Source organism: Erythrolamprus reginae, chromosome Z (genome assembly GCF_031021105.1).
Source record: "Erythrolamprus reginae isolate rEryReg1 chromosome Z, rEryReg1.hap1, whole genome shotgun sequence".
Classification (NCBI taxonomy): Eukaryota; Metazoa; Chordata; class Lepidosauria; order Squamata; family Dipsadidae; genus Erythrolamprus; species Erythrolamprus reginae.
Window position 1 is genome coordinate 27,324,692 of NC_091963.1, and position 24,307 is coordinate 27,348,998.

The window sequence follows — 24,307 nt, forward strand, 5'->3', positions numbered from 1 at the left end:
TTAGAATGATACATGCATTCAAGACATATATGAAATAAAACAGGAATTGGTTAATCAGAGCTGCATATAACTTGCTGGGTATTGTGTTTACTATATCCGTTTACTAGTAATTGTAAATTTACAGCAATTTAACTGCTGCTTAGAGTGGCTTCAATAAGGTGTTGAGTATTAGCATTTGAACTGGAAAGAAACATGTATCAATATTAATAGCAATAGCAGCAATAGTAATTAGTGATCGTTTTTAATAGGAATTTTTCAACCTTTTGTGGTTGATTGATGGTTAACACTGCCATAGAATGCATAGCAAGTCATAGAACATTTGCCAAAAGGTGAACTGGTGAGTTTACCTTTAGGCTGTGTTAGGTTGTTTTACTGTGTCATCCACTATGTTTCTTCTGCACCAAGAGAGTATGCTTCGGTGGTGGGTTGTCTTGGTTCGGCCCAGTTCTCTGAACCGGTAGTGCCGGTGGCAGGGAGCTCGGCCCACCTGCCTGGGATGGTTCTGTGCATGCAGAAACCACTACTGGTTTACTTCCATGTCCTTTTAGTTTTTTAGGAACAATACAGAAGGGATTTGCCATTAACTTTAAGATAAGTACAAGCCTAGAGATGATCATCTAAATTCATAGCTTTATTATTTGGAAATTATTCCTTTTCTATATTGTAAATTAAAATGCTCAGTGCTAGAATTTGTGTTTATAGTTTAATTCTTCCAGGCCAATTAGCACATCTTTTGCAGATTTACAATACAATTTACAATACACATTTACTTATTTGTGAAAAGTATCGAAGTAGATACATTCATAATTTCAGTAATGATCCTCCAGGTCTCGCTTGTCTCTTGCAAAGCATACCTGGATTTTTTATTTTTTTTAAAGTTCTATTGTGATCCATTTTTAGTAGTAATGAATTCATTCTGGATACTAGAGAATTGACATGATTTTATCAGCCAACAAACCTTAAAAGTAATAGTCTTTGATCAAGGCATAATTATTAAACATTTTAAAGTACAGTTGCCATGATTTGAAGCTCACTCTTATTGATAGGATACATTACTAACAACTTAATTATTTTGTATTAAATATTTTCATAGTAAACTATTGTGATTCAAATATGCAAGATTTCATATCCACAGGTTATAACTTTATTAAAAAGATTATTTTGTCTCATTACAGGAAAGCTGGCTTAATGAATTTTGATATTATAACAACAACAAAATTATTCAGCACTGCAGTGATAGAAAGGGGAGAGTTTTGCATTAGACAAAATTTAATGTTTCAAGAAACACATGATTAGTTGCTATTATAGAAACAATATCCAGTGGTAAATACAGCTTTTTTCACATGGGGTAATTTTAATTATTTGAACTATATAACCAACACAAAAACACTACATCAAGAATCCAGTTTCTATATTTTTCACCAACTATGTTGAAATATTTACGTTGAAAATGCTTTAGTGACAGATTTACAATATGGTAGTAATATTGAAAAAAATCACAATAATTAATAGTTAAAAATGAAAATTAATTGCCAGCACACTTCCAAAGATTGTTAGAATCGTGACCAATATCCAGATAACTCAGTGAAACATTTTTGCTTAAAGATTTATAGTTTAATAAGGACCAGACCATATGCCCTAGCACATATATATTCTCAATATTTAGGCAAGTCAGCATTATTGTATCATAGTAAGATATGTGATACCTTAGGATTTGCAGAATTACAATTGTGATATTTTACAGTTATTACTTAGCACCACTAAGCATCCAAAGGGCAGTAAAGCATATTTACAAGTGTTTCTAAATAGTTTGTAAAAAATATATCTTCAAAAATTTGAATAGGTAAGGTCATAAGGCCTCTAAGGGTTTAAAAAAATACTTCTATGGCCATTTTACTAATTTATAAAGACCAGAGGGATATTTTATTTTGATTTTCATACTTGTAATTTAAATATGATTTACAAATCTATTCATCAAATTCCCACTGTGCCATCTTCAAATTGCCTGATTGTCAAAATGATGTAGGGAAGATTTTCCCACACTAGCTTATTTGTCTTGATTTCGTAATGCTTCCCACTTACATTATTAGAATCAAAAGACTGGAAGGGACCTTTGGAGTCTTCTAATCCATATTAATTTATCTCTTCTTCTTTTTTTACTTTCAAATAGCTATGTTAGATTATTATTTTTTTGCATTTAAAATTAAGTTTTACAAAATCTATGTTTCATTAGAACTGAAGATTAGAATAATTGTTTTATAAAATTAAGATTGATACATTTAGCAAACCTGGTGAGTGACTCCAAAAATTACTGAATTACTGTAAATACTATCAGATTTTAAAAAATCATTTTAAACCGGGTTTACACATCATATGGATTTGCTGATGCTTTCTAAGTAGCATAAAAATAATTAGTAGCTATTATAAACACATATCCAAAATTCACTTTGCAACTAAATATTTCAGATTAAATGGAAAGTGATCCTGTTTTTGTTTTTAAGCAAAGTTATAAGGACAGGAATCCACTTATAAAGCTCTGAAAGTTTTTTCTGTACTTGGCATTTTTATTTTATTTTTTTACTGATTTATTTTGAGGTCTAGTTGTAATGGTATGATTTCTCAGTTATTAATAATCATTCCATTAACCCTTAAAAATTATGCTAACTTCAGAATTGCTATGCTTAAAACTGACAGGAACTATGGAAGCTGAAATTACTTCTTTATGACCACTTTAATTGTTCAAGTAAATGTGCCAAAATATCCTTTAAAAGATATATTCTGATACCTCCATAATTCATACTTATTCCTAGATAATCTATTCTATTGCTTTGATTAAAACCATTCTGCATTGTTGCCTTGCGATAGTACTACAAACACACAGCTATAGTTTGGAAGCAATTATTGAGACAATGTTCTTTTTTTCTTTTATCTACATATGTTCTTGCTTATACAGTGAAACAAAGCTGAAGAGTGCTGGAATACTTATGTCAACTGCATCATACCAAGATATTAACTATAAAAAGGGGAAAGGAAAAGGCATTATATTTTCATGACCAAGAATTTTCTGTACGAAAAAAGAACAGTGGGTTGTATCCAGTGATATAAGAGCACAAAGCCTCTGCTACTAGTATAAAATCCAGCATTTGTTATAATTTTGTTATTAAATGATGTTTGTGGCAGTTATTTCAGGTGCACTTGTGGTACATCATGCCATCATTAGCAGATCCATTTTTTTTCTCTTGGCATTACATCTTGGATACAACCCATTCCAAGAAACGAACCATTATTGCCCTTTTATGTCAATTGAAAGACAACAAGTGTAAATCTTGAAAGTAGCTATGCTCTTATCATAAACACAAAACTTGAAATACACCAGCAACAGAAGTAATTGGAAGAAACATCTCTCCTAGCATTTTATCTGGACAGTAGCTTGGAACTCAAAATCCATTTGCCAACTTTCATTGTCTTGAATGTACTCAAACTTTTGCTGATTGGCATCCATCACTTCTTCTTTTTTTTACATATCAAGACAATTCAAGCTTGTAAGCAGAGAAATCCTGCACTAGACCATAGAAATAAATGCCAGTTTATTAAAATTAGATTTCATTTTACATTAAAATTATTAAGTGTTAGGGTATTAAAAATGTTAGCCATGATCAAATAATGGTCGATAATATCTACAAATTAACTACAGAGGATGATTATTTTCTTGGTGAACAATCTACAATCACCTCAGTTCTCACATTACATTCAGTTCTGTCCGAAAAGGAAAAGGGAAAGAAAAAACCCACTTCCTTTGTCTTAGTAATTTAAATGGAAGACAGCAACAATGTCATTTTCTAACAACACGTGGACTTACATCAAGCTAAAGATCCAAAAAGGCACATGTTAAGCTTCTAAAAATTAGAAAGAATTAAAAGTGGTGGGGAAGGTGATCTCTACTATAGCTTTCTTTAACTTGTGAGGAGTCTTGACTTTGATTGGAAGGGCAGCACAAAGTGCAAAGCATTGATTCAAAGTCAAAGAAATGAAAGAAAAATGGCAATTAAGCTTCACCAGGCCATACTTCAGCAGTCATCCTTCTCGTCCCTGCTTCACGCTATATATTTGCAAAATTAAACATTTATATATATTTTTATAATCTTTTAGACATTCTCTTATGGATTAATTTTCTTTGCGCATTTTTCGTTCCTATTTAGTACAAATCAAAATACTTACCAAAACCTTATGCCACTTTCTAGAGAACTGCTATGACTGCAAAGCCAGTTTTGTATAAATATAACTGGCAAAGTCGTATAAATATAATACCTTTAAAGTTTTACATAATTTACAGTTGAAAACTTTAGAATAGAACCTTTTCTCCTTGTAGAACTGACATTCTCAAAAAAAGTATGATTTCCTACAATAAGTCCAGTTACATAACAGAAGGCCATATATGGCACTTCACATACAGAAGGAATTATGTGAAAGAGGTAGAAGATTCAGAAAAACAAATGACATTCCTATCCAAATACTGTCAAACATTAAATGATACTATATGCCTAAGTATGCTTTTAATGTTAAGATTTTGCAAGAACCATTAGATCCTATCCATGCAATATTGCCAATATTGTCCTTCCATTATGGTATGATAAGACAATTATTTCCCCAAATTTCCTCCATAATAGAATATTAAAGCAGAACACACAGTGCTAAATAATGTTCAGATCTGACATACATATGTTATTAATTCTACTATCCCAAAGTTTCTTATTTAAATCTTGCTTTTGAGCAGCTGGTGAAACCAACTCTATACCAAAGATATATGGACAATGGCAATTATTTTAAGTCATTATAATTTGGATGTGAAATTAGCAAGATGGTATTGAAATCCTTGAGATAGTCAATCTTTTTCTCTATACATCTTTGACTGTTTTTCTCTTTTTATATTGTATGTCACATATCATCTGAAACTCCTATAGGCAATGAAAAACTGACAACCTCCCACAACGCTTGGTTCCTAGAAGCTTGACAAAAATGTTGCATTCTGATGACTCCTGTTGTGTATTTATTCTCCCTTATCCTATCCAAATAGAAATGAGAATCCTCCAGTCATTCCAGCAGAAAAGCATATCATTATACAACTGCACACAGATGTATGGTCTCTGGTCATTCAATCAAGCATTTGAACATTTCTTATTTGGCCAAAACATGTACAAGCTTACTATATTATATGATTACTTGGTTAAAAATTGAAACTAAACTTGATGGTTAAGATGAGTAGATTTCAAAAAGTAGGTATTTAATATGTACAGCAGATACAATGTTTTGACCAACTTCACATTAATGGCTGATGCTCCAAATAGGTTTTAAAAAATGGGTTCCAATTAGATCCAGACTTATTTAATTGATTTTAATTGGAAGAGGGGAAAATATCTGTGTTTACAAAAGTTTAGGCACAGGCCCTTCATTCTGGTTCTTCTTAGAACAGGAGGCAAAGTTTAATTCTGAATGGCACTTTGACAAATGAGATAGAAGGGCTGGGTAATTTTGATAAGAAATCAGTTTTGAGAGAAAAAATAAAAAACAAAGCACTATAATTGCCAACTTTTCCTCCTGCAGTGCTGTTGTTTCTTTAATGCCAGATATCATACGTACCTTATATCCAACTAGGCTATTGGTCCATCTATCTCACTATTATCAAACAGAGGCTATTAGTGCTTTCCTGGTTTTTCAACAAATTATTTTGTTTCTATTGGCAGATGAAATTGAACCTGAGACCTGTGCATGCAACTAAGCTATATTCATGAACCTGCCATGAAATATCTAACTTGATTCCTAAGTTTTGTAGCACGCCCTTCAGGCAAAAACCTAACTACGGTGCTCATATTTCACAACTGTCTACAAACAGCTTTTTTCCCCCCCCCAGGATGTAATTGTAACCAGTTTAAAAACAAACAAACACTATTTTCTTGTTGAAGCTGTTGTCAAAATATTTTGTCTTTTTAGAACCCAGCTGTGGAAAAAACATCTTATTCCTGCATGCTAACTCTACTACAGTAAAATGAGTAACCCCTTACACATGGATAGTGGCAAACAGAGGTTCATGCACACAGCATAAATGATTATGTACCAAATTCTGAATCACTCTTATTTTTAGATATCTGGGGACATGTTAGACCAGGAAAAAACACCATTGGGATTTCAAAAGCAGTATCTGAATGTCTATATAATATCTGACATCATGCACAGTATCTTAGCATGTTCAGTTCTGTCTATACCAGGTTAATATCTTTATTTCTAATTCACAAAACTTGAATCAGCTGTAGAAAAATCAGTGTCTTCCTTCAACGGGAGAACTTGCTTATCCTGTGGGTATCTGTTTCTTTGTTCCATCAAGTTGTCTGCTGAGCAGATGAATGTTCAGTGATTCAGTGATGCTGAATTTATAAAAAATTGGGAAGTAAATAGTTCTGGTGACAGCTCAGGTGAAAGCTAAATACTTAAATGGATGTCTCCCATAGCTGCAAAAAGAAAAGGAAAAACAATGCCTCTTTGTGGGATGGTAGTTTCTATCTGTTCCTTATGCAATAAAAAAGCCTGCACCAATTTGATAGCTTTCAGTACAGTTGAATTAATAACAACAATAACAACAACAATAATAGCACAACAACAACAACAACAACAACAACGGAAGAGTTGGAAGGGACCTTCGAGATCTTCTAGTCCAACCCCTAGCTTAGACAGGAAACCCTACACTACTTCAGACAGGTGGTTATTCAACATCTTAAAAACTTCCAGTGTTGTAGCATTCACAACTTCTGGAGGCAAACTGTTCCACTGATTAATTGTTCTAACTGTCAGGAAATTTCTCCTTAGTTCTAAGTTACTTCTCTCCTTGTTTATTAATTAATTAATTAATCGGATTTATACGCCACCCCTCTCCAAGGACTCAGGGAGGCTTATAAAATATTTAGTTTCCACCCATTGCTTCTTGTTCTACCCTCAGGTGCTTTGGAAAATAGGTTGACTCCTTCTTCTTTGTGGCAACCCCTGAGATATTGGAAAACTGCTATCATGTCTCCATTGGTCCTTCTTTTCATTAAACTAGCCATGTCCAGTTCCTGCAACCGTTTTTCATACATTTTAGCTATACCTGCCACTTCCAGACAGATGGAAAGGCATCACCAAAAAAGTGTCTACAGAAATGGGATATAGTTTTGCTTTCTTGTTTGGAATACCGCCGGTGGTCTTTATCCCCCGGTGCATTTTGCAGGAGGCCCAGGGGACACGGAGACCGGCGGAAGCCGCCATTTTGAATCCGGCCAAGATCTCACGAGGCTTCGCGAGATCTCGGCCGAATAGATCAGACCAGAGTGGTCTGATCGTGACGTTGTCCGGGCGGAGCCTGCCGGCCCTATAAAAGGGCTGGCAGGCTTGGAGTCGGCCTTTTCGCCCGGACTCCATCTTTGCAGACACCCGCCCACCCTCCCTATCTTGCAGTACGCCTATTGGGGTCACCCTAAGGGGCCGAATAGGAATTTTTGGCGGTCCTGGCGTTTTAGCTGGGACCATTTTTTCGCCTATTCTGCACTGGGGAGACGGATAAGTGGCTGGGGGGTGCTTGCACCTGTTTTAGGTTGATTGGCTTACCTTTGGTCATTTGGGTAGGCAGGTTAGGGGCGGAAAACTGGGTGGTGGTTTAGCAACTGCGTGTTCTCCGTTGGGCATCTTTGGGGATGATTGACAGGTTCTCTCCAAAGGCTTGTGGTTTTGACGACCTGAGCAGTTGGGGGGAACCTGTCTTTGGGTCCCGCCCATTTAAATCTCCTTGTAGGGGTTAGCCGGCGGGACCTCCCACATGCAAGTGCATGGCAAGGTCTCAGGTGAGGGAGTGGTCCCTCACCTGGATTAGCATGGAGCTATGCCCAGAAGTTGCCCCGGAAGTTTATTATACGTAATTTTCCGCCCCGGAAGCAATTGTTTGACCCTGCGGGTCCTTGTTAGGGTTATAGTTAATTATGCTAATTATGCTAATTTATTTAAACTAAATTATGCAAATTTATTTTAACAAAAATGACCCAGTTTTAAATCCAGCTCTTGTGTCCGTGTCGTTACTCCGCCTCTCCTGCAAAATGTGCCTGTAAAAGGATGTGGCTAATGGTAGCGAGCACTAAGAAATGCAGAGCCACTTTCTCTTTTTGACCCATCTCTCTGCATCAAAAGAAATGGGATAATCCTATTTCTATAAGGAATGACTAAGTGCCTGGTGTTCCAATTTTTCTCTAAAGGAGTGATTGGTGGCCTCTGCCTGCCCATTCCTGTTTTTCTATTTTTAAAATACTCAGCTGATCCTGGTTTCGATTTCAGCCCTATCACAGACCAAAGACCTGTGTCCAAACAGATAGCCCTTCCAGTAAAACCAAAGAAGAAGTCAAGCATACCCTGGCACTGGCTCTGTGGGCCTTCCTTTCCTCGTCGGGCAGTGGAGGCATGGGATATGGGTACTTTCTGCTTGAAGCAATGGAGCCAGTAGATGATGATGGGGACTTTGCAGGAGAAAGAGTCCTGGAGGACAGAGACAGAAAAGAGACACAAAATGTCATGGCACAACAGAAATTGAAACTGACTGAAAGCTTTGCTAAGAATCTCAGTTACATCATTTGTTTCTATAAGGAGAACTAAAGGGATCTAAAGCAATTGTTTAGGGAAGCAGTTTCCAAGCACTGTCTCTAACACATTTCTTGAGGACATTTAGTTCATATTAGTTCCAACTCTAGAGGAGAAGACCCTCAGCCATGAATAAATGTAACTTCTTACAATTTTTGCCATCAAACGACAAGGAGAAATTATTATGCTGTCATCATTTACAGAAATGAAAGCTAAACAAGCCAATGGTAGTTTGTATTGTTGTTAAGAAGTGCAAGTATAAATAATTTTGCCTCACACTTTGACTCACATCGGATGGCTTCAAGAAAGTATTCTTTCATTCAGATAAAGAAAATAATACTTGTCTATCTTATGTCCCACAGCGGCCATGATTGTGGCCGTCTGTGATTATTGCCACTGTCTCCACTAGGAGGCACCAGATTGGGGAAATTTGTTTTGAAACCCTAGTAAAAGTTATTATTCCATGCAATAAAATGTGTTTAGATGTTTTGGAGTTGCTTGAGAAAATACAAATAAAAGTACTGAAGAGATCATTGGCACTAGGGATAGGCAGCCTTCTAGTGGCTGAATGCCTCATTAAACAGGGTATTAACAGATCTAAACAAGGTGGTGCCACACTATGCATATGGCAAACAAACTTTTACACTTTTGTTTTGTTTTAGGACTTCCACAGCAACATTTTGTTTCCCATTTCAAAAGGACAGGAAACAATGCACTTGGTTTGCGTTAGCCAGGGTCAAGGGGTCTCAAAAGCTGCAAAGAGAAGACTTGGGTATTTAAGCTGCAGATTTTCCACTTGTGATCTACCCCAATCCAATTTATACTGATAACATATCAGGTAGTCCTTGATTTACAACCATAATACTAACTGCACATTATGGTCGTAACAAACATAAAATGGGTCATAATCTGATTGGCCTGATTTTAGTTTTTTGTAGTATTTGTTAAATGAACCCATTGGTTACAATGGGCATAGTTTCCCCCAAAAAACCAGAAGTACTGGGTTTTCAATAAAACCATTGCAAAACACAGTCATGTGACTGCAGAATACTGTAAACCGCCCTAAAAATGGCTGTGTTGCACAATACACAAAGTACAGTCATGTAGCTGGGAGGGGAGGGGGTGACTGTCAGAATTTTGGATTTGGATTTTAAGTCTCCTTTTTCAGGTAGATCTTAACTTTGGACAGTCACTAAGCAACTGCTTGTAAGTCAAAGACTACCTGTGCCTACATCAATGTACCTCAGATTTTTAAAACGAGGCAATTTCCAATATTTTGAATTATAACTTCTAAGTTTCCCAGTTGATACACCTCTGACTCTGTTAGCTGAGAATCATGATACACTCTAATGCATTAGGACAGTTCCTGGTTAGAGACGGGTGAGAGAGAATTACCGTATTTTTTAGAGTATTAGACACATTTTTTTCCACCTGAAAGAGGGTGGAAATGTGTCGGTGCATAATATACATCGAATACAGTCATCCCCAAAATGGGATGCCCCCCCCCAAAAAAAATAAGCCTTTTTTTTGCAAAAAGAGGGTGCACAGGAAGTTTGGGAGGTCTGCAGAGTGCTTATGGGAGCAAGGCAAAAATACCCCCTATTTTTGCAAAAAAACAGGGACGTGTTTGCCTGCTTCAGACCCCCAGAAGCATTCTGAAGGCTTCCCAAACCCTCTGTGTCCCCACTTTTCACAAAAATGGGTGAAAACAGGACATGCAGAGGATTTGGGATGCGTGCAGACTGCTCCTACAGGCCAGGGAGGGAAAAAAAACATTTTTTTCTTACTTACCTCTTCGGAATCTTGGTGTGTCTTATACACCGGTGCATCTTATAGTCTGAAAAATACGGTAACTAGCTCAATTCTTAAGCACCATGTTTTAAAAGTCCAGCTCTCTTTTCACATTTCCAATCTATATGTGCGCAAAGTTGCAGCTCAAGTTTAGAATCAACAGAGCAGATCCATTTATTATCATGTATGTAAAACAAAAACGTAGACAGAGACATGCAGTTTAAAAGTTAGAATGGTGCTCAATCAATACACATGCAAACATAATTTAATATGCTATGGGTTCCAGCCAACCTTGGTGTCTGAGGGCATGGAGGTGGGATGGAGAGGAGAGTAGACAAATGGACTGAAAGAATAATCAGCATTTCTGGACAAGGTGGGTCAGATAAGCTGTAGCAAGTCAACATTTGCGTCACATGTAAGGCATTCTATTTTTTCCAAGTCAATAAAAAGCTTTTCACTTCTACTCGCCAAGGGTGACTGATCTCAGAATCAAATGAACCAAATGCCTGGACAAATATTATTTCTGCACCAGTCCTTAACTATGTTAAAACAGGCATGGGATCATGCTTTTGAATTCCAGGCCTAAAACATCCCATTTCTACTTAGTGGATGCAATAATTTATAAAATAACTCTATTTTATGACATGGGCTTCTTCCTGTTGTGATTCAGTCTGAGGCTCCTCAGGGAACGGCTGGAACTCTGCCGGCTCCATGCTCAGAGGGGGAGGACGAGGAACAGGAGGAGGAGGAGGACCAGGCAGATGGGGAAGAGGAATGTCAGGACGAGGAGGAGGGGGAACAGCCTGAGACCCCGGGGGGGAGCTCTCCCCAGCGAGTAGCCTGGAGTCATTGGATGAGAACGCACAAGCCATAATAGATATGAGGCAGAGAAGGGCCACACAAAGAAGGGGACAATTAGCCAGGTATTTCCATCCCTAATAGGCAACAGCTGGGTTTGGGTGTGGTTCTCCTCAGAAAGGTTGAAAAGGCAGGCCCGCCCTTCCTGTATTGTGGAGAGTTATCTTTTGGGAGTCCTGTGACCTTGCTTCGATCCTTGGCGTCTCTGATTCTGGCTTGTGGCCTCGAAGGCTGAAAACTTGGGGGAGGCGTGGGTTTTATTATCTACAGTGGTGTGTGTGCCAGCAAGAAGCCTGTTGTATTGTTTGGCCGTCGTGACTCTTCTGTGAAGCTTCATAGCATTCCAGTTTGTAAGAACAGTTTTTGTTATCTGTGTTTGTTTTTAAAGATATAAAATGACTTTGCTTTTTACCAGCGTGTCTGCCTACTCTTTTTAGTTGGTGTTGACGTCTGGGGGAACCCAGACAGAACACTTCCCTGGGGAGAATTCACATGGTTAAATATCACCAAAGCTAGCTACCTATTTTTAGATATAAGCAGCTGCTCTGACATTAGGCCATCTTTACAAACAACTGTATTTCATAGATGTTGTGTTGCTTCTACATTATTAGACATGCCAGTTGTTTCAGAGGCCTAACGTCAGAATAGGAACTGGAGCCTTCACAAGATCATGGGGGCCTTCACATCAGTAATACTGGAAGGAAATTCTAGAAAATCTTGCATTTCTATTACATGTAAGCAATTTTAATTTAGCTGCCCCGGCAGCATACAAGTCCAATAAATAAATGAATAAATAAAATAAATAAAACCTATATTCTAGTTCTCCTATTATTCTCAGCCATTCTCAAGCTAATGCCCATCTGATGTGTGGGATCTATGAATTTCCAGACCACAATATATTTAGAAATGCAACCCTTCCATATGCAGAAGCAACTAGGTTGAAAAAACTATAGTTAGCTCATAAATACAACTACAGTGGAACTCCGACATAAGAGCTGCTCTACTTAAGAGCAACTCGAGATAAGAGCTGGGAGGGGAGAGATATTTTTGTTCTACTTACAAGCCCAAATTCGAGATACAAGCGCCAAGGAGCTGTCTCCTGAAGCCAAACGCTAACTTCCGCGTTCGGCTTCAGGAGACAGCTGCGAAGCGGCGCGCGTGTTTTAAAAGGTTGCAGCCGGCCTGGGGGGCTCGGGGGGGTGCTTGCAGCTTTCTTTCTTGCTCTTTTTCTTTCTCTCTTTTACCTTCCCTTCCTCTATTTCTTCTTTTCTTTCTCCTTCCCACCTTCTTCCCTCCCTCCCTCCCTTCACTCATTCCTCTCTTACTCTCCCCTTTCATAAGTTTCCTTGCTTCCTTCCTCTGTTCCTGTCCCTTCCCCCTTTCTTTCTTTCTTTCTTTCTTTCTTTCTTGCTCTTTTTCTTTCTCTCTTTTACCTTCCCTTCCTCTATTTCTTCTTTTCTTTCTCCTTCCCACCTTCTTCCCTCCCTCCCTCCCTTCACTCATTCCTCTCTTACTCTCCCCTTTCATAAGTTTCCTTGCTTCCTTCCTCTGTTCCTGTCCCTTCCCTCTTTCCTTCCTTCCTTCCCACCCTCCGTCCATTCATTCACCCATTCCTCTCTTGATCGCTTAAAGCCGGTCCCTGGTGCAAAAAGGGTTGGGGACCTCTGTCCTACAGGATTGGGTGGCAGAGAAGTTGAACATATGTAAATTTAAAAGTTTAAGAAAGTTTACAAGTTAAGTGAAAGAAACTTCATTATTCATTTATATGTACATGTACATTTCTTCATTAAAAACATGTCTTTCTGCATAATTTAGACTAACTTTGTGAGTTTTTTGAGGGCTGGAAGCAATTAAAATTATTTACATTAATTCCTATGGGGAAAAGTCGTTCGAGATAAGAGCTGCTCGACTTAAGAGCCCAGGTCCGGAACGAATTAAACTCGTATCTCGAGGTACCACTGTATTAGGTTACAGTACTGTTTTGGTGCTTGTATTATAATTTCATGGCTGCTGGTGCCTTTTTACCATGGGAAAAAAATATAAAAAACAGGAACTGATCTCCTGTTACTTGGATGAAGTATCAAATGCATTCTAATTCTTCCTCAAATACAGAATGAATGAATTGCTGTCAGACAAGTGGACCTCAGATAAGAATTTTTGGTTTTTTATTAATTCATACAGTTGTGCTACCTATTTGTTGGGATCTCTTGCAAGCACCTCAGAACTTATTTAAGCATAGGTCTCTATCAAGATCAAAGAACATCTTCAATGTTTGTTTCAATAGTGAAACAATAAAAGAAGTTGTAGAACATTTAGTTTTCGTGAAATTAGACAAAGCACTACTTTTAACATGCAATTAGTTTAGTTCAAAGATCAGCAACCTGCTGCCTCCAGGTAGACCTGAATTTGCAACTAAGCCTGCTAAAGAGATTAAATAAGGGACTATGAGAGCTACAGTTCAAAATAACTAGTGGCATAAAGCTAGCTATCCCTAATTTAGGCATGGGAATCCTGCAATCATATAACTGCTTTTCTTTATAAATATTTTTACATATTTTTACATATGCATACAACTGTATTAGAATATCTATTGTTCTGGAACACTGATTGACTAACATTAACTGACATTAACAGTTAACTAACATTAATTGAATGTGCCATATCTTAAGGAAAAAGACATTGTTTAAGGGGTAGCAAGATTTATTGGGAATGCTAAATCCTCTAGTTTGGTTATGCTTGGTTATGCTTCATTAGATTTAGATTAGATGAGAGAAATCAGCATAACTCAAAGAGCTCAATTTGTAGATTTGTGGTTTAAAGTGCCCACAGACATAGTTCATCAATCCAGCCTAGTTACTCTCTCAAGCATTACCCTTCAAATGTTTGGATTTCCAAAACTGGCTAGTTCTAAGATCTGAAGTCTAGCACATCTGAAAAACATTGGATTGGCAGATTGATCTATGTAATTGGTCTTATCCACTATTGTATCATATATGCACACACAAAGGATCTTGCATAAAATGACATTAGACTTTAAATGATTCCATTTCCCAAATTGCTCCAGAAGTAATTTTAGACCACTATTCAGAGGTTACAACTGATTATTCCAGTTGTAAATATGCTAAGATTTTCAATAACCTACTACTATGTTTAAACCTACTTATTCAACAATTTATCCCCAGTTCTTGCTCCTGTAAGAGCACACAGTATATCAACCTTCCCGCTGCATAGCAATCTCCCTACCTGAACCCATTGATTCCCTGGATATGCTTCTGGTCTTGGGGACTTTAATCTGCCAATTCTTGGTGGAGGGTTAGAGGTAGCTTGTGAATTCATGGTAACAATGACAACGTTGTCATCTCCCAAATCATTCAATGTCCATAACTGTTGTATAACAATTGTATGCCACTGGCTCTTCTATCAAACTGATATAATCTGGATTTCAATGAATTATTTGGTTTCTCTGCTATCATGGTCTCTAGATCAGTGTTTTTCAAACAGTGTGCCGTGAGACATGGTCAGGTGTGTCGTGGGGAAATTAAACATGGGTCCCCAAACTACGGCCCACATACCAGATATGACCCACGGAGGCCATTTATCCAGCCCGCCGCCAGCCACCTCCAGCCATACATAAACATTCCCCTCACAGTCCCTCCAGCTATCAGTGACAGGAAGAGTGGCGGCACAGGGAATGCTCACTGACCAATCGCCTTCTAGGATTCATCCCAACCACTAGTGATGAACCAATAGCAGGCTGCCTCTCATCCATACCCAAGAAGGTCCCTGCTCGGGCTGCCCCACACTTGTCATTGTGTGGCCACGGTGAGTAGTTGAAGCTGCTGTTCCTCCTCATGATCCTGATTTCTAATCCTGGTCAGGACTGGAGGTAAATGTTGCCACCACTAGATGAAGCTTCAGCCTCAGCTGTTTATGTCTATCCTGATGGTGTATATAGATATTTGACCTTTTTCTTTTTATAAGAGGCCCCCGCAGAGGGTGATATGCAATGCATCACAATGTGTTAGACTTAGAGTGTCATTTTTTGTCATTTTGGTTGGTAGTGTGCCCCAGGATTTTGTAAATGTAAAAAATGTGCCGCGGCTCAAAAAAGGTTGAATATCACTGCTCACTTTTTAACAGAGCCAGCATATTTCCCCCACAATCCAGGTCCTCATTTTACCCACCTCAGAAGGATGGAAGGCTGAGTCAACCTTGAGCCGGTGATGAAATTTGAACCTCTGACCTGCATATCTAGCAGTCAGCTTTAATGGTCCTGCAATACTGCACTCTACCCAATGAGCCACCTTGGCTCAACATTAGCTGCATTGGCTATCAATTCCCCTTCAGATGCAATTTAAGGTGCCAACAGTCACTTTTTAAAGATGCAATAGCTTGGAACTAGATTATATATAGAGCCATCTTTCCCTGATTGATTCTACCTGTCTAAACCAACAGGAGAAACATGTTGTGGGTACTATTGGTCAAGAAATGTTGGTTGGCAGGGTTTTAAAGAAAGGTTTTTTCTGCAGTGGTCCCTGACCCCTCACCTCCAGAATTTAATCCCCCCCATCCATCTGACTTTCTGTAAGGACTTGAAGACCTACTTCTGTGCTTGAGTCTGGGCCCCTGGGCCCCTGGGCCCCTGGACAGAGCACTTTTTTTGCTATTCTAAAGGCCACATATGATCTTTTAGCATGTCTGAGAGTTGGGAGGCATTATTAATCAAATAAATAAATACTGAAAATAACTGTATCAGTATATATTCTGAACCTTATTTTATGTTGCATAATACATTATGTCACCCAGGACAGTTAAGTAAGTAGTATTATTGTTCTCTTTCAATCACTCATATTAGAAAACTTTATATACTCTATCCCAGGCTTTTTTCATTTTTGCCTGGAATCAGTCAAACTGCGGTTCAGTCCCAAACATAAAAATTATCCTAACCTCACCTTTTTATTTTCATATAAAAGTATATGAAATAACATAATCTATTCAATTTTTTTTCTTTAACGAACCCCTTTTAAATATTTATCCTTCCTAGCCTCAAGGGGGAGAACTTGTCTCTTGAGGACTAGGACAACACAATGGTAGCAGGAGTCCCAAAACTTTAAAACTTGTGGACTTCAACTCCCAATTATGCTGGCTGGAGAATTCTGGGAATACCTCATCTTACAAACCCCTCGTCATACAAACCTTTCGAGATACAAACCCGGTGTTTAAGATTTTTTTACCTCTTCTTCCATACTATTTTCACCTTACAAACCCAAGCCGCCGCCACTGGGATGCCCCGCCTCTGGACTTCTGTTGCCAGCAAAGCGCCCATTTTTGTGCTGCTGGGATTTCCCTGAGGCTCCCCTCCATGGAAAACACCACCTCTGTACTTCCGTATTTTTGCGATGCTGCAGGGGAATCCCAGCAGCGCAAGAATGGGCGCTTCACTGGCAACGGAAGTCCGGAGGTGGGGTTTCCCAGTGAGGGAAGCCTCAGCAAAATTGCAGCATCACAAAGACATGGAAGTCCGGGGGTGGAGTTTCGAGGACTTTCCTGTTTTTGCGATGCTGCAATTTCACTGAGGCTCCCCTTGCTGGACTTCCATTGCCCCGTTTTTGCGCTTCTGGGATTCCTCTGCAGCATCACAAAACATGGAAGTCCGGAGGTGGGGTTTCCCATGGAGTGGAGCCTCAGTGGAATCCCAGCAGTGCAAAAACAGGCGCTTTGGCTGGCAAAAGGGGTGAATTTCGGGCTTGCACGCATTAATCGCTTTTCCATTGTTTCGTCTTACAAACTTTTAACTTTAAGAACCTTGTCCCGGATCCAATTAAGTTCGTAAGATGAGGTATCACTGTATTCAGAAAAGTCACTTTTCCTGCATTTGGAAATTTATATCTGATTAAATACAAAATAAAGGGACTTAGGATAGTTCATAATATGGATCTTCATTCTATCAAACTGTTTTCCTAATTTACTGGAGAAAAAAGGGACTCTATTCTTACAAACTATGTCTAGGACTCAGAATCACCTCAGTTCTTATTTATTTAGAAATCTACTGATTGAGAGTGAACTAATGGCAAACCACAACTTTTCTACTATATTTTCTACTAATCTGTCTTAGGTCACAACATCTGTTTTTAAATGCATTCATTTTCATGTTCTGGAATTTTATTTATCAATCTATCCCATTTTGTAGACTTGATTTTCAGTAATGTTTATTCAGATATCCCAGTCATGAAACCAAGATGTTTTTTCTGTTAAGCTATTACTAGAAAGTAGTCAAGGAGAAATAAAAACAAGATAGATTAAAGCAACAACAAAAACTTATTATGTCATCTATTCTGTGTGAAACCCTAAGAAAGCCATCAGATGTCAGACAAATTAAAAAGAAAGTTTTGAATACTAATTCCTCATAATGCTATAGGTAGAGGAAGTTTAAAGAAATTGTCCCTTTTATGCATCATGTTATCAATGTGAGAATAAAATGGAATATTTTATGGAATATTTTGCATGAATATAGGGTTTATTTATATGTATTTTCTTTTATTCAGGATTCAAGGTATGATTGATAATTGATTGCAGAATGCAACAAGAAATGTATATTAAGAACATGCACAGTAATAAATGGTATATTTAGCAAATGGTTCAATATTGAAAAGGAAATAAAAAGCAAGAATGTATGATGTCCCCAAGAGGTTTATGATATTTAATGGATAAATATATAAGGACTGCTTGTGATGACATTAAATATGTATCGGTTAGGAATATTTTTGTGAATGCACTTTTGTTCGCAGATGGATAAGACTCTTGATGATTTAACTTGCATGATGTTAACTTGTATGATGAAAAGGATTAAAAATAAATGTACCAAAGATCAAAATAAACATATTTCACAGGGATGAATACTTTCACATTACATGGTAAAGCATATATGGTGAATAGATGAATTGGTACAGCTAGATAGGACATTTACTAAAGATGAGAAAGGAATAGTTAGTTTTTAAATGTGCAAATGCTAGTATAAAAGTAATTAATAATATGGGTTCTGTTGTGAGAAAACAAGGCCTGTCATAATAAAAGATAAGCAAAAAAATAAGCTCCTCCTCCTTTTTGTTATATGAAAGTTAAAGTTAGAGCTATCAGGACATATCTCAGGCCTTTTAAAGCATGGGAAGAATGGTTGCTATTTGGAGAAGGGCAAGGTACAACTTTTTCGCAATGTGTTGGGAGACCTCATAAGGCTTTCAAAAGCATTGCAAGAACAGCCATAATGGCCTTGAGACCTGGCTGCTTCACTTAAGGCATGTCTCAGCAGTGGCACAGTGCCTGCAGAGCTGGGGAATCGTTTGGGTGGTTGCCACACAGGGCTTGAAATAGAGGCCTGGGGGCAATAGTAGGCGATTATATCTGCTGGAGACCAGGTCTCTATTTCAGCCTTAATGTGGCTTCTGACAAGAGGTATCACTATGCAGGCAGCCTAAAGGGTATAGATGGGGGGAAAGATATGTGGAGGGAGAGAGTTGATGACCTCTACAGTTTATTTATTTATTTAGTTATTCGGGTTTTTTTTTAAATGCCGCCCTTCTCCTTAGACCCAGGGCGGCTTACAACATGTTAGCAATAGCACTTTTTAACAGAGCCAGCATATTGCCGAAGGATGGAAGGCTGAGTCAACCTTGAGCTGGTGATGACATTTGAACCGCTGACCTGCAGATCTACAGTCAGCTTTAGTGGCCTGCAGTACCGCATTCTACCTGCTGCGCCACCTCGGCTCCAAATTAAGTTAAGTGGCCAAATTTTGATCACTGCAGTAGGCATAACCTTTGGGTGTTAAATACCATTTGTTCAGTGCTAGTTGTAATTTCAAATGGTCTCTGAACCAGTTGCTAAGAAAAGACTACCTGCATATTTCTATTTAAGCATTCAGATAAAATTCTGCTTGCAGCTGCAATTTAGCACATTTTTCTTTTCCTCTTCTACAAGCAACTGGAAGATAACAGCATAATTTTCTAAATGTCTTCTCAAACATTTGGTTTATTTATTGCAAGCGGAATTGGCCTTCTCCGGGTCCCGTCGACTAAACAATGTCATTTGGTGGGACCCAGGAGAAGAGCCTTCTCTGTGGCGGCCCCGACCCTCTGGAACCAGCTCCCCCCGGAGATTAGAACTGCCCCCACCCTCCTTGCCTTTCGTAAAGTTCTTAAGAGCCATCTCTGCCGTCAGGCATGGGGGAACTGACACATCTCCCCTGGGCCTATACAGTTTATACATGGTATGTTTGTTTGCTTTTAATAATGGGTTTTTTAGTGTTTTTTTAATTATTAGATTTTTTCTTACATTGTTCTTGTTATTGTTGTGAGCCGCCCCAAGTCTACGGAGAGGGGCGGCATACAAATATAATAAATAATAATAATAATAATAACCCCTAAATATAAGGGCATATAATTTGCCCCTTAAGCACACTGTTAGTAAAGCTATTGGTTCCAAAACACTAATTTTAAACTGCCAGTGCTACTTGATTGAAGACACTGATCATGCCCTTAAAGCATTATTTTGCATTAAATAAAGAGAAAGCTACTGAAAGCTAAAGATGGTGATGGGAATGCAAGCACTGTGAGCACCGTTTTCAAAAGGCTTCATTAAGGCATTCAGAAAAGAATTGCAACTGCGCAATGAAGCCCCCTAAAAGGCAGCAATGAACACAGAGCCCTTGACACTTTAAAAGAAATTGCTTGTATTAGAACATACAAGGGAACATAATATCTGGTGGTGTATGCTTAAGCCGTTCTTAAAGAGTAGAGAGAATGAATTCAGAAAATACCTAAAGTAGGGTCCTTCAGTGTTTTTATTCACATCTTCTACCCACTTAGCTACATTATATTCTCTTTTGAACCATGGGTTTAAATACCTGCAAAAAGCAATGGAAGGAACAAGAAAGCAGAAGAATAGAGAAATATCTGAGAACACACAAGCACAAGCTCAGAAAGGATGCCTTTATCCCTCAGCAATGAAGGACTATTACTCACTGCAAATGTTACACAAAGAGACCCCCATAGAATATATCCATTTGGAAATTAACTTAAGCGTACATATTCTATTTACTTGCCATGAATCTCTCCTTGTGTAAAGGCCATGACAACACAAGGATTATCCACCTTTTAAAACTTGAAAGAAGAACTCATAATAAGCCAATTTTAATGTTACTTAGTGCTCCGACAGAGTGGAGAAAAATGAATCACAAGTAGCCAGAATAGGAAGCAGTACATCAAAATAGCATAACATGAAAATTCCATAAATCCTTCCAAGGTGAACATTATTGGTAGCTCTGTAGGCATTATTCAAAACAGGCTAATCGTGTTATTTCAAAACCATATATTTAATCTCTATAGTATAACAAATGATAATTCATTTGGTGTCATAGAAACTTAAATATAAGCACCTGGATATTTACAAATCAGATTCAGGAAGAAGCCTTGATCTTGTTTTGTTGAAAGTGTGCGTGTGTGTGTTTCCTTATATTATTTTTAGGAATAAAATTATTGTAGGAAGAAACAGAAAATCTTAGTGGTTTGCCAAATATGCAATTGACTGATGCAATTTTAGAATTCCTTCCTAAGAATCAATTTTTCTTGGATTATATGACAGCTGTTCCTGAGCAATAGTCTACATAACTAAAAACTCAAAATATTTTATTTTTTCTAAGTTACTGAGAAAAAATATATGGAAACGTTTAAGAAAATAGTTTATTTCTGTCTGCTACATGTACTACTAATTGTTGCTAGCCATTTAATTAATATAACGTAAATATGGAGCCCGTGCTTTAGACTTCTAAATAAGGGCATATATCTTAAAATCCCAAAAAGATACAGTACTAAATACCAATATAATAATTTAGATGGACTACAATCCTATGTTCACCGATTTCTCAAATGAATTCTTCTGAAATGAATAGGATTATTCATTTGGAACAGTCTTCTGTATACAAGCTACCCCTACGTAAGAGGTAAAATATGGACTCTGTTGTACAAGCATTAAAAAAAGCTAGGTAATTTCTGCATAAACTGCATGTAGACAAAACATGCTACTGATCACTACCATAACAAAACATTAGAAAGTTAAAACATCCATTTAGGACCTAATTGTTTTTCAGTGTTTGATGTAACTAATTATACGGGAGCATTCCATAATTTAGCACAGAAAAAGGTAATTTAATGTTCTTTAAGTACCTTGGATTGGAAATCTCATGATTACTTATTCTTTACTATGATATCTGAAATTCACGTGAGTTGAAATTTAAAACTAACAGGGGCAAGGTGCTTATTTCAACCCAGATTCATGTCATTCTCACCATTATCCTATCCCATTCGATGGCCATATTTTAAAACCCTTGATAAGAGTCACCTTACTGGAGAGACGGCTGGCATAAAAATTTAATTAATAAATAATTAAAAAATAAAGCTGCCACAATTTTTGTTGAGTTTAGTAGAGTTTGCATTCTTAAAATAAATCGAAACCCATACTAGCTTAGTTTGTTAAATCCATCACTCCAAAGTTATTAGGACATTAGTGGTCCATACTGCAACATTCCTTCTCATTCCCATCGCGTAAGCACAAACATAGCATCAATTTTCTATCAGCCATGACTGCATCTAATCAACAATAGCTTTAAAAAAGAAGTGCTTAATGTTTTCCAGCTCAGTTGCTAATTAAAAAGTACAAGTTAAAAGTATAACCGCGGGGCAATTTGCTAGGAAAGGAGAGACACACACAGCAGGGTACTCTGTGCTAATTCTTACCACTCCAGTGGACAAATGCAAAAACAAACGCCAAACCTTCAATCTACACATTGGAAATATTCATTTGATAAACATGAAGCACTCCTTGTCTGGATTTTGTATTGCAAAAAGATAAAATTAGCATGGCAACAAAAGCATGCAGCTGTTCAAACCATAGAGTTATGAGACATGTTTGTACGTAACCATTTAACTTTTCTAATCCTACTGATCAACCTGCACTTATAATTTAATAATCATGACAGTTTGCAGAATTAAAACAGGTTAAAAATTCATTTCTGGGGTAACTGTGCATCGGTCATCATTGATACAGAGCAATGTTCCTCAGCCTCAGCAACCTTAAGATGTGTGGAGTTCAGCTCCCAGAATTCCCCAGCCACCACTAGGTTGAGGAATTCTAGGATTTAAGGTCCATCCAGCTTAAATTTGCTGAGGTTGAGAAACACTGATCTAGAATAACCTGTCTGATCAGATGTTAAAAACTTTGCATGAAATGCCTTAAATTAATTCAGTGGCTTTAATTGGCTTGAGCACAACATGCAATAATGCAAGGACCCTAGATTTTACAATAGTGTAGGAGGGGGAAAATTATACGTCAGGCCAGCAAGGAACAGGGCTTAGCTAGCACTGCCATTAGCAGAAGACCTTTCAAGCAATCAAGTAAAGTTTTGGAAAAGAAACTGTGGGTAAAGGTGCCTGCCAAACTAGAAAGGCAGTTGAAACTGACCTGTGATTCCGATTCCCTGTTTGGGAGTGGTGAGAATGCCCCTGGCTTATGCCTTGGGGTGGGATTTGATTGGTGTGGGAAAGCCCAGGCTCAGAAGCATGGGATACCCTGCTGCGAAAACACAATATATAATAGAAGAAAATCTAAGCCAAAGTCTATATAGTTTATAACAATGAGGAAGATGCACATCTAATGGTAAATTGAGTTTAAATTAACAGACAGCCAGTATGAATACTTGGGACATGCTTTAACACATGCTCTTATGCAATTATAAACATTCTGGTTTTCATAGATGAACAATCTATATGACCATCCATTTATTTTTGCAGGCATTGGGATGAAATACATTTTACTAGGATCAACATTTAACCAACAAAGGAAAAACCACTGGGGAAATTGTTTTCCCCAGGCAGAAATGATCTTCTATTTCACTAATACACCAAGAAATGATGTATCGATGCAAGAAAGATGGTTGCTTTATAACACTGGCCTTTGCAGTCATCAATACAATATATTTCTGTTTCTACAACCACTTCATAAAAGCTAAAAAGAAATCTGATGGTATTTTCACTAACTGCAGTCAATCATATTGTAAGGCATTTTTACTGTGTTGAGGGTGGGCTGCTTCCCCCACTTTCATGCTGCTTGTTTCCTCCAGTGCTATAATTCTGAAGAGGAATCTGGAGGCATTCTCATCCATGTCCAATTATGTATATCCTAAGCTGAAGAAAATGTGATTACTCTTAAAACTACAGTTTGTTCTGAATATGGCAACCGCATACTCTAGCTTGTTGAAGCTAGAAATGAAAGCTATTAAACTCTTCCATCTAGATGAAAATGTTTAAGGCAAGGAAAGGTTCTATCCAATCTTTGATTTAGCATAATATCCAAAGGCATCAACTGCTTTAACAAATCATAGTCTTAAAATAAAACCGCCAAAATAGCCGATAGGATTGGGTAACCGTTCATACACATTTACAAAGAATGGCCAGAAGTTATGGAATTTATTTCTCAGGGGTATGGATGACTTGTTGTACCTTCCAATCCAGTGACAACAGCTTTGATGTTGGCTTATATAGGGCAGATAACTCATCTACAGTGGTCCCTCGATTTTCGCGGGTTCGAACTTCACGAAACGGCTATACCACGGTTTTTCAAAAATATTAATTAAAAAATACTTTGCGGGTTTTTTCCCTATACCACGGTTTTTCCTGCTCGATGACGTCATACGTCATCGCCAAACTTTCATCCACCTTTAATAAATATATTTTTTAATAAACTTTAATAAGTAAACATGGTGAGTAATAATCTAAATGGTTGCTAAGGGAATGAGAAATTGCAGTTTAGGGGTTTAAAGTGTATAGGGAAGGCTTGTGATACTGTTCATAGCCAAAAATAGTGTATTTACTTCCGCATCTCTACTTCGCGGAAATTCGACTTTCGCGGGCGGTCTCAGAATGCATCCCCCGCGAAAATCGAGGGAACAGTGTATATC

The 24,307-nt window shown here is 37.8% G+C and overlaps 1 protein-coding gene across 1 annotated transcript in view; it reads right to left on the reverse strand.

Moving 5' to 3' along the window:
* Positions 1-1,126: 1,126 nt before the first annotated feature.
* Positions 1,127-24,307, reverse strand: part of ADAM22 (ADAM metallopeptidase domain 22) — a 194,043-nt gene continuing 170,862 nt past the window's right edge. Inside the window, exons 30-31 of the mRNA XM_070728164.1 lie at positions 8,424-8,547; positions 1,127-6,503 (exon numbers count right to left, since the gene is read on the reverse strand). Coding sequence (XP_070584265.1) covers positions 6,483-6,503; positions 8,424-8,547 — 145 coding nt within the window. The 3' untranslated portion in view covers positions 1,127-6,482. The remainder of the gene's footprint in view (positions 6,504-8,423; positions 8,548-24,307) is intronic.